The sequence below is a fragment of the Dermacentor variabilis genome, chromosome 5 (genome assembly GCF_050947875.1).
Source record: "Dermacentor variabilis isolate Ectoservices chromosome 5, ASM5094787v1, whole genome shotgun sequence".
Classification (NCBI taxonomy): Eukaryota; Metazoa; Arthropoda; class Arachnida; order Ixodida; family Ixodidae; genus Dermacentor; species Dermacentor variabilis.
In genome coordinates, this window is record NC_134572.1 from 119,469,105 (window position 1) to 119,480,947 (window position 11,843).

Below are 11,843 nucleotides of genomic sequence, written 5' to 3' on the forward strand. Positions count from 1 at the left end.
TGTTGACTCTCGTCTATATTTTCGTCTGTTGGAGAGGCATTAGTAGAGAAGGGGCGAGGCACGCCTTCTTGCTCCTCTTTACTATACAACTTGTCGCATTTCGCGCTTGCTTTTAAGTATTTTCATCTAGGTGCTAGTGCTCAGGTAAGCTGCCGCGCCTGGCGTCAATCACTCACAGCAGCCAGCGGCTTGCCCGGGGGCTGAAGGCGCTGAAGTCTGAAGTGTTTCGTGCTGTAGCATCGCCGGAGTAGGTGACAGGTAAAACCACTCAACTGCCAGAACGTGGGACCAAAGTTTGCCTCCATCGGTGCACACTCCTTTATATATATATATATATATATATATGTATGCTACAGCACGAAACACTTCAGACTTGAGCGCCTTCAGCCCGCGGGCAAGCCGCTGGCAGCTGTGAGTGATTGACACCAGGCGTGGCAGCTTACCTGAGCACTAGCACCTAGATGAGAAAACTTAAAAGCAAGCGCGAAATGCGACAAGTTGGATAGTAAAGAGGAGCAAGAAGGCCGTGCCTCGCCACTCGTCTACTAATACCTCTCCAACAGACGAAAATATGGACGAGAGTCAACATGCAACACCACTTCCTGCTCAAAAGCAGGTTACACGCGCGCAGTGGCGAATGTTTACTCTAACCGATACAACACGTAAACAATGCGAGATTTACTACGTGTAAAATTCCGCCAGGTATCGTGTCCCTGCTTCTCATTGTGGCAGGAGCAGCAATATTTTCTTGCGCAATATATGTAGAACTCAGGGCTTTACTCTAAATTTATGTTAGTATTTAATACAAAGACACCGAGCTCATTGAGGTAATCGCACGCACGTATTGTTTTTATTAATCATAAAATGAAGCTCCGTCCATATTCCGATGTGTGAATCGCAGTCAATTAACAGTACTAGTTGGTCGAATCCACCTAGCAGCAGGTACTCGTACGCACGTGGGCTTATTGGTGAGCATGTACGCGAGTCCGTAGAGTGACGTGAAGATCCCCACGAAGGCTGGCAAGATCAGCATTGTGGTGTAGAAGCCGACCCAGGCGAAGTACAGGCCAACCTTCTCGCCGAAGTAGCGCCTGTTCGGACACATTTATCTTATCAGGTTCGCGTAAGTTTTGGGAAAGACTTATTCTAAAACTGGCGCCCTTTTATAGGGTCACTCAGATAAAATCTAGGCGCTCTAGTTTTAGGAAAATCAAATCAACAATTCAAAAAATTACACGGTGGTCAAACATTTTAGTAAGGAAGTTATATGAGCAGTTGTGGCGTTCCGTCGCTCCTATTGCCTTGTAACGACTTTGAAACTTGTAAACTCTACTCGCTGCCTTAAGGGTGAGTGACATTAGAACGTTTATAAGTGTTTCTTCAACCGTCCTGGGCAAGTAAGTCCTGGGCAAGGGCTCACCTGATGAGAAAGAGAGGCTGCTCTTTGTACCAGCAGCGGGCTCTCCCCCACTCCGCGTACAGGACCTGCACGCCGCGTGGAGGAAGGGTGAAGTGAACATCATTACATTCTCATGTGACTGCGAGCACACCAGTGACGTATGTGAACTGACTTCCGTATAGCGAGATTACAATCTGTAAACGTGAAAGGGAACGGATGCGACGTTCCTCAACGGGACTATATGCAAGCAACCCAACGGGGCCAAGCAAGGTTAACGCTTCATACAGACAGAATTTCATCGACTACCACTCACAATTGTTCGCTCCCTCATTCAGACTCTCACCAGGAAACTTACCTGCCTCCCCCCCACCCTCCCCCCCCCCCCCTTTTAATCGGGCGCTCACTCACCGATGGATTCAATCGGACGTTCACTTACCAACTCCGTCACTCACTCAATAAGTCGCTTTTTTGCTCAATAGATACCACATTACTTCTGTCGTTCACTTTTTCGTGCTGTCATTAGTTCTGTCATTTGTTCTCTAAGGCGTGAATCTGTTACACATTCCTTCATATTTGGCAGACGGCTAAAAGAAAAGAAGATCCAAGTTTTCATACCACTGCTTTAATAATTCGCATACTATCTGAGTCACTTGCTCACTGGCTGATCACAAATTTACTCATTAGTATACTCACTTGCTCACTCGCTTATTCACCAACATGCTAAGTAGCTCATTTAATCCCTCACTCGCTCGTATTCACATGCTCCATCCCAACATATATAAGGGCGAGATTATGCGCCCCGCAATTGTTTCTTCACTGCTAGGTTAGCCACCTACGTACATGTTCACAGACTACAATGGCTAGTTTGCATCCCAGTATGAAAGCGCCTTTTCGATTTCGGAGCTACAATTGCGTGTCCGTCTACTTCACCCACGTCGTAAGGGCACCAGGCATTATAAAACGACGAATATATTTAGGAAGCTGCAATTAAGGCTAAACGTACCCTGCGCTCCGAGTAGGTCTCCATGGCCTTGTTGTAACGCCCTTTCCCAAAAGGCCCCTGTGAAGGGCGAACGGATGGTCAGTAACACGAAGAAAAGGAAATAGTGAATGCAAAAAAAAGAAGAAAAATAAATGTGGTAGCGCATGCGTCATCGCGTGCGCTTCCACCAATGGAAGCAGCTTCTGGCACGCTGCCAAGATTGTGCTGCGGACGGCTACGCTGCCAGCTGAGGAACGCTAGAGCTAACGCTTTAAAACTTGAACTAAGTGACAAATTGGAGGTGTGTGCAGCTGTATATGTAAATTAGGCGAGCTTGCCACCTAAAATCCAACCATCGTCACAATTAATCATGCTTATCATCATCATGTGTGCTGCAAACGAGGCCTCACCCAACGATCTACAATACGCACCGACGTGGTCCGATGTCGCCCTACGTAATTATAAGCCGTCATAGGAGCGTATTATGTAAGGTTTGTTTCCCAGTGGTTCTATTCCTTTTCTTATCACCCATCGCTATGAGTGGCCGGCACCGGCGATAACGCAGGCGTGGCGTCCTGCCAGCCAGGGGCGACCGGCGAAAAGAGTGGCAAATTAAAGGAATCGTTGCATAATACGACCTCTGGATTCCGTATCCCTTGCTTTGGCACATATCCTGTTGCTGTAACAGTTCACCTATGATCTTTTTCACGCACTACATCAGCCGTCCAAATCTGCTTCATACTGTTAATTTGAATCATGGGCTACTATTGGGAGGAACAAGTGGACTAGGGCATGTCATGTGAAATTCCCTTGTCTCTCGCCATTTAGGTTAATAACACAAATTTTTATATCGTTCATGACAAAGCCGCTGAATCCGGGAAGACTATAGGGGATGGTGAATTCACACCCGCGGTGGCGGCGTAGTGGCTTAGGAGGAAGCGTTAGCTCGGGCGCAACACCGACGCGGCCTATTCAAATACCTGTAAAACGCAGAAATGCTCTTCTGAGATAAACCTTGGACCGACTTTAATCAAACTTGATGTATTTGAGAGTGAAATTTAAACTCTAGTGACTGTTGGCAATGGAATTTCTACTAAGCTAGGGCTTAAATTTTGTTAGAAGAATGTTGAAAATGCAAAATTTCAATATAAATAGATGCACACAGTTTAGAAACCAATAGCTCGGCATCAAGAACAGACATAGCGGTTCTGTAAACGTCATCCATTATATCATTCGAAGCCTACAAATTCGATATGCCAATTCATATTTTACATGAATTCATTACATTGTGTACAAGTGTTCTGCAAAAGCTATATTTCCATATGACTATTTTTTTTTGAGGTTCATGTGTGTATAAATTTCGTCCGCTTCAGATGTGCTATCGGATGAAACTCACTGAATTGTGATATTTTTTTCATTGCTGAGATACCCGAGTTTTAAACTTCATAGTTTCATTTTCTAAAACTTTAAGATTTTTTGTCAATCTTTAATAAAAAATTGACGACATAAATTGAAAATTCGAAACCAAGAGTGACTAGAATTTAAGTTTTTCTTTTAAATGCCACAAACTTCGTCAAATTTGGTGCATTGGTTGCCGAGCAAAGCGAATTCTCCTTTTACATGTATTTAGATAGGAGCACCCGAGCTAAAGCTCCGTCTTAAGGCGTTGTGCTGTTGAGCCCAAATGCGCGGGACCAAAGCCCGACTGCGGCGGCCGCATTTCTATGAAAGGTGGAAGGCAAAGAAAAAAAAATCGCCCTTGTATCGTGTTTTAGGTGCACGTTAAATGGCTCCAGAGAGTGAAAAAAACAAACATACTGGAGCCTCTTGCCACGGCGCACCTCAATCCTATCGTAGCTTTAGCGCCTAAGTCCTCGGAATAAAAAAACAACAACAGCGAAATTCGCCAACTCACGTCGTGCAGTGGATAAGCTGCTAGGTAGGCCTCGACGCTCAAGAGGTTGTGTATGCCTGGAAGGTAATCGTTAGGTATACTGCCCCCGCGCGGACAAGTTAGCACTACAAGCGCACACCTTCATTGGACCCCGATAACAAACGTTTTCTTGTCCTCGCTCTCGGTATCGTCAAGTTGGCAAGCCTTGCACAAGCTAGAACTATCCGGCCAACTTTTTTTCTTCCCGTGCTCACTAGTGAGCGCTATTGGCTTGAGGTTGATCATTGCAGTTGGAAAACGGCGACGGCATCAGATTTAGGATGGCGGGCGGTTTAGCACTTTCCAAGAATTCGTCGAAAAACAAAGTGGTCCTAGATGACTCGCCTCTCTGGTGCTCTGCCTCGTCGTATTTGGCCCGAGTGAGCACCTCCCATGTTATCCGGCTTCGCATGGCTTGAGAGAAGAAGGTGTCCCGGTTAGATATGAGGTACCTGCGAGGAGCGCAAAGGAACAGTAAACGTTATGAGGGAAACTAACTTCTGTGCATTTGTTGACCCTGGTCAACGCTACCAGGATATGCAGAATAATCAGGTGCTTCCTAAAGCTCATTGTTTGCGCTAAGGAATTTGGCTGCGCTGTCTCGCTGCGTGAACAGGAAGACAAAATTCCTAAGACGAGTACTGAGAAACACCATGCCAAACCCTTCGCCAGAAGGTCGTATCAGAAACGCTTTGTTTTAGTAAAGTTGGGAATGACTTGCAGAATGGGTGGATGAAGTTATTAGTGAAGAGGGACACACACACACATGCAGGCGCGCGCACACACAAACACGCACACGCACACGCACGCACACGCACGCACGCTCGCACGCACACACACACACACACACACACACGCACGCACGCACGCACACACACACACACACACATACACGCACGCACAAACACACACACACACACAAACACACACACACATACACACACGCACACGCACACGCGCACACGCACACGCACACGCAACACACACACACACACACACACACACACACACACACACACACACACACACACACACACACACACACACACACACACACACACACACACACACACACACACACACACACACACAAGCACGAGCACAAAGTGACATCCAGCCTACATTTCTAAAGGTATAGCTCCGATCCGAAGGAGCAGGTGAGCGACTCCTAGGTGCGCTTCTACATGTAATTTATATCTTCAGTTTGCCAAGAACGCGGAAAAAACGACGATTCTTATTTCTTATCCGTCGTTCATTGTATTACAGGTCACCCATAGGGCATTGACGATATTGTATGACGGAAGCAATCAAACAATAAATAGGAGAAAATCTATCAGTAGGAGAAAAAACATATTCAAAATTTAGATACTGCTATGCTCGTGACTTATGGCATCGAAAAAAAGAAAAACCTCGACCACGCACATGCGTTCTCGCTGCCGCACGAATTCGGCGTTGTAGAACTCGTTCTCGTCCGGGATGAGCTTCTTGTCGTAGGGAAAGGGAGACTTGAGCCGGGACAGCTTCTTCTTGCTCGGCGCTTTGCCCACCACCTCGATCTCCACGGAGTCGCTCTCGAACTGCGGTCGAGTTTCGAAAGCGACGATGTTAAGAAGGAAGGAAAGGGCCGTTAGCGACATGCGGGAAGGAATAAAATCGGGAGGGAGCATTGCGTAACACGAATGAAGTCAAAACGTATTGGCCCAAAGCGGGATCGTATCGTCATAGCGCACGGAATGTCTTAGAGCAAGGAATCGAATGTTCTCGCCCAATGAGGAAACGTGCGATGGCCAGGAGGGAGTACTGGAAGTTTTGAGCGTGCAGATGAAATTTGCTGTCACCATATTCCATAGGGAGGCCAGGAAAATAGCAAGTTTTGGATGATAACAGACGCTCACCAATATCGATGTTTGCTTTTAGCTCTACGCGTCCGGTCGAGCTCTGGCGCCATGCGCATTCGAGAAGCGCATGCCCTCATATATACGTTCGAGAGCGCCGGTTCCTAGCGAGGCCAGAATCTGGACACGTGTGCCTCAAGGTGAGCGGGGAAGTTGAAGACACGAAATCGCAGCCTGTGTTAGCGAAAACAGTCTCCACCAGTCACTAGGCTGTGTTTTACGGCGCTGCTGTTCACACGCGAAGTATCAGCGCTGGTTGCCCATACGCTGTGTTACAGAGGTCACATGCTGGGTTAGTACTGGGAGCAAAAAACAACAGTGGAATAGCTTCAGGGGGACTTAGCTTGCCAAGGCTGGCGGCGAGCCGTAATGTTCTCTACTAGCTTATTTCCTTTTTCCATGCTTAAGCAGAATAGTATTAGGTCGGTTTTACTGTACACTGGGAGAGCGAAGACGAGAGCCAGAGGAGTAGGGAGTTATTGTTGGAAGAGAGAAAAAGAAGCTGCCGTAATAGGTGATGTTCAAAACGTCGTGGCAATGACGTTTCTTTTGGCACCTGATATCGCTTTCGACGCCCGCGGTACGCAAAATCGTGGCTTTTGAGATTTTCGTTAGTTTCGATGGGGTCGTGGCTGTGGGGTTCATTGTGCACACCAACTAATGTCTCACCATTTGTTCCGCACCTTAATCGCGGTGCGCTGGAAAAGGGAGTGGTAAGGAAAAGGGGATGATGGCGTCGACAAATGGTAGAAAAATAGACTCACCAGGACAGGCTCACAAAAGCGGAGAGAATAGGTAGGTGATGGCGTGCTCGCAAACGAAATCACAGTACAATTCAATTGACAAATTTAGCGACTTAGCAGATGCGTATAACTTGTGCGGTGACTCAATAATTGTGCATGGTTCTGGGCAAATGCCAGTGCGGCTGGTTTCGAGCGAAGCACGGGATCATCCATGTGGGTAGCTCTCCGCCACGCCACGTCATTGATCGCAGGTTTGGAAAAAGAAACCGGCATTTGACATCACCGCGACTGCAGAGCCGCAAGTTCGGCAAATTGAAACTACATGTTGAAAGGGTACGCGCAGTTTTGTCATACAGCTTTGTTGTTTTTTGGCCACAAATATTTCGTTTTTCTGTTGTGGCTGTGGTTGAGACGGCATGGAAAAAGATGACGAAGAGTTACGCGAGAAAACGAGTGCTCATTTTATACATATGTGAGACGAGGCCTTTGGATTTGTATCCGTATACACTGCTTTTATCCGGCAACACCCAGGCCAATTCATGCGAGCACTGCAGCGCGACAACGGGCATAGACTCACGGCTTTCATGTCTGGAAAGACAGGCTTCTCGCCGGGCTTGATCTTAATCTTGGGGAACGCCATGGCTGGACCCTTTTTCTGCATTGGAGGTTGTGAGAAAATTATAAGGAGGATTAGTCGCTTCGCAGCTTCACTATAGTGAGCGCGAGGGCCACTGTTGGCTATTATTTTTGGAGCGTCGACAAACCTTCACGGGCATTCGAAGGTGCAGCTGCTCGGCATACTTGGTGAGCACGGCCCAGGGTGCGTGCACCTTGACGAAGTATGTGTACCCGTCCCAGGAGTCCTGCAACCGGGGGCGCCGGCCGCGGTGTCAGTGCGTTTGAGAAAGAGCGAAACGAAAACATCGTGCATAAAAAGCATTGGACTGTTTCGGTAACTTGTGCGAGAGTATGGCTTAAGTTCCCCTCTCGGCTAACCTGGCATGTAATAGTACTGGTCGCTTCTGTTCTCAGTCGTAGGCTGTCGGGCTTTTTTTTTTTTTTTGTCGTTATGAAGTTTCGCGGTCCCAAGGAGTAGCTCGAAATAGCGATATGAATCTTGGCTGTTTCATAAATACCTGCAGGTTGCGTATGTTTTTTTTCTCTGAAATATTGTGGTAGTGTTGCTGGTATGTGTTTCAATGATATAAACAGAGTATACTTATGTGTTTATGTGCTTGCAAGTGATAGTTTGCTGGAAGACAGCCTTTTGTAGCGTTTCTTGTTTTCTTCACGTTCCTTTGCCGCGCTATGTCCGCCCGGGATTGGGAATTTGAAAGCGCATCCTCCTAAGCGCAGGAATGGTAAAGAATATGAACGCTATTTCATGTATTTTGCTGCTCTGCTGGTATCCGAGTGCCCGCTTCCACAAACCTATGGCCGGGCAATTTCTAACCATAAGCCTGGAACCTATAAACGGATTAGGCCACCAGTTAGTCGTATTACTATATTTACGTGCCCAAGCAAAAATAAAATAAAAAGAAAAATTAACTTTTGTGCACACATTCTGAAACCACAATACTTGAACAAGCGGTTACGTTTAGTATTTCGTTAGCGACACTTCCTCGAGTGTACATGCTATATGGAGCATATTAAAACTCGTTCAGATGAAAGCCTTAGCTCAGCTGCAGTTGGGCCATTCACCTTGCCCCTCGCACACCACTCGCTTGAAGTGGGGCGCACATGGTTGGCATTTATCGTAACTCCAACGCGACCCGCACGCAGAGTCGGAACACTCCGTCTGTGGGCCTATCGTGGTTTTGGCACGTACAGCCCCATAATCCAATTCAAGTTTAATACTTCTGCCACGTTTCGATGTGTCATGTGAGGCAATGACAATGCTCAAGCCCCTCAGAGGTTATGAAATACGGCGCACGACAACGTCTCGAGCAAACACCCCGCCACTACGCAGACAAACTGCAGCGGTGCACGCAAGGTAACGTTTAACGTCAACTCGCCACTCTCGTGTAAAACTATAAACGATGAAGAAATTGAGCTTTCGCCGTCAAAATCACCGCTAATTATCGTCGATCCAAGCAACTAGCACAAAAAGCTTTGCTTACACCGATTCCCACAGTGCGTGGGATCTGTATAATTTTTTTTTAAATAGCCGCGTTTGCATGTATACGACAAGGGTGCATTGCATCACATTTCCCACATGTCACATACTTGTAAACGGCAGTAATGCGCTAGGAAGCTAAAACAGCGCTTGAAGATTTTCGGCATTGGAACGGTAACTGTGATGGTGAGAGGACGTTTTCCTAAACTATGTTACGTTGAATGGAAAGGTGGGCGATTTGGATAGCTGGTATTCCACTAATATTGTTGCAAGCGCTCATGGCGGGAAGCAGTAAAACAGAACAACAGACAAGCCCTACAGGCCTAACAGGTCTAGGATGGACACGGAAATGCTCAAAATGTATATAATAATGCCCTACAGAAAGGGTTCGTTAGATAAGGAACAACATCACATCTATTGCGAAACTTGCCCGCGTGTACTGCTATTTCAATTTTTTTTCTTTGGTAAAAAAGAGAAAATAACAAAGAAAGTATGGATAAACACGTCTCCACTTATTGTTTTTGTTTATGTGTTTCTTTTAAAGTATTATTAATGCCCGCATGCTAACACTACAAAGATTTGCATAGATAAGTTTGCAACATTTGCGACTGTGCTTGTTTATGTCAAACGTTCGCGTCCAAAGCAATATTAGTGCTTATGTCAATCTTTTGTGAAAGCTGCCACAACAGAATTTTGAGCCGCCAAACAAACATACCCCGATTGTCCCCCGGCTTTCCTCGTTAGCCTTAACACCGTATTTACCCCTCCGGAATTTCGAAATATATACCAGCCTAAAGCGAAGGACCTTAAGTATATGCGGACCTCGTTTAATCTGCTTAGCTATAGCTACGCACTCTCGATTTTCGAAGCATGAGACCTTTCTTAAGATTATTAATAACATTATTATGATTACATTTTAAGTGCAGCAGCACCAAGGCTCCGTAGCTGTTTGTGGGCAGTATATAATAAACATTTATTATTATTATTATTATTATTATTATTATTATTATTATTATTATTATTATTTATTACGTGAAAAGGAGTAGCCGCCACCATTATAAGGTGACTAAACTTTATATACATTATTCGAACAAAATAAAAGGTGTGGGTAGACCAGAACTCCGGCTTGCAGCGCACTTCGGCCTCTTTCTTGATCCCACTGTTACTGCGATGTTGTCCTCTAACGTGCCTCGTGGCAGCTGTCTCCCACAACAGTTGCGCGGTTGTCTAGCGAGACGCAAGCTGACCTCTGCGTTCTCGATCTCGATCTCCAGACCCTCGGCGACGATGTTCTCGTGGAAGATTCTCCGGTACCGCTCGTGCAGTGGGTTGTCGGTCTGCTCGTAGGCGAGCACGATGCCGATGCGCCGTCGGCCGTCGTGGAAGAACAGCGTGCGCTGCTCCTCCGTCAGCGCGGGTCTTGGAGTTTCGCCTTCCTCTTCATCCTCCTTGGTTTTGGCGAAGTCCTGCAGTCGCCGCATCAGATACGGCCATCACACGCGCCTTGGGAGAATGTTTGTACAAATGCGAAATTTTTCTCTGGACGAGAGCGAAATTTGGAGCTAAATTGGAGGAACTGCACTATCTGACTTTTTCTTGTTCTTAACCCTTTTCATCGTACATAACAATCATTATCCTACGCCGTGTCGTGCGGCTCTGAAGGAGGCAAAATCTACGACAATGATTTGTAGATAGAAAGAATGAACGAAGAAGACGCACATACAATATACAGGGTGTGCCACGTAACTTGAGCCAATAATTTAAATATGAAAGGCGCGTCGGAAGCGAATTGAACCGAACGCATACTATTTGCACTGGCCTATAGTAACTCGGACATTTTTTTTTTGTTTTCCCCATAACTCACTGATTAACTAACTAAAATTAATTACCCGAGTTTTTAATTATTGGCTGAGGACCCCAAGTTTGATACGTAGATTTGTAGAGAACCTTCAGAAACCGCCGATCGAGTGGTTTCTTGTATAGGATACGTCTCATGTAGTCTTTTCTTCCGGGTTACAAAGAAGGCCCGCGAAATATAAAAAAAAAAAAACGGCGTGACGGAGCGTTTGCGCAGTGGTATTGTGCTGCTTTCAAGCGTGCGTTCGGTGAACCAAGTCGGCTGCATCGAGACTGGCAACGAGAAAGCGGCAGGGTGTTCTTTATCTCATCGGCAGCGCTCGGCCAGCAGCGTACAATTTCGCCGTCATCCGACGGCAGCCAACCTTGTTCATCGAACACACGCTTGAGAGCAGCACGATACCACTGCGAAAGCGCTCCGTCACGTGGCTTTTTTCATATTTCGCGGGCTTTCTTTGCAGCCCGAAAAAAAAGGACCTGCGTGAGACGCATAACAAAGGAAACAACTCGATCGGTAGTTTCTGAAGGTGCTCTACAAATGTGCGTATTATACTTGGGGTCCTCAGTCAATAATTAATAAGTTGGGTAATGAAACTTAAGTAGTGAGTTATGGGGAAAACTGAATATTGTCCGAGTTACTATGGGCTATTGCGAATAGTATGCGTTCGATTCAATTCGCTTCCGACGCGCCTTTCATGTTTAAATTCTTGCATCATGACATGTAGGACACCCCGTATACATATGCTGACAAAGGCTGGACCTTGGGATAACGTTTTAGTTTTACAATATGTCATAGTAATATTCACCAATAATGAGTGTACTTCTTCGATTGAACTCTCTGCGCTTAGTACATTTTTGTCAGGAACGCTATAAGGCATGCTGAGGCGGGTGCAGCTCGCTGCTCAACAGGAAGTACCA

General features: G+C 46.3%; 1 protein-coding gene across 1 annotated transcript; it reads right to left on the reverse strand.

The window, feature by feature from the left end:
* Positions 1 to 840: 840 nt before the first annotated feature.
* Positions 841 to 10,549, reverse strand: LOC142583632 (anoctamin-4-like). Its single transcript, XM_075694125.1, has 9 exons — positions 10,316 to 10,549; positions 7,717 to 7,815; positions 7,530 to 7,607; positions 5,737 to 5,891; positions 4,530 to 4,766; positions 4,297 to 4,375; positions 2,403 to 2,459; positions 1,421 to 1,485; positions 841 to 1,091 (listed from the first exon to the last, which is right to left on the reverse strand). Exons 1-9 carry the CDS (start codon positions 10,547 to 10,549, stop codon positions 902 to 904), a joined length of 1,194 nt encoding a protein of 397 aa, XP_075550240.1. The 3' UTR covers positions 841 to 901.
* Between the last annotated feature and the right edge of the window lie 1,294 nt (positions 10,550 to 11,843).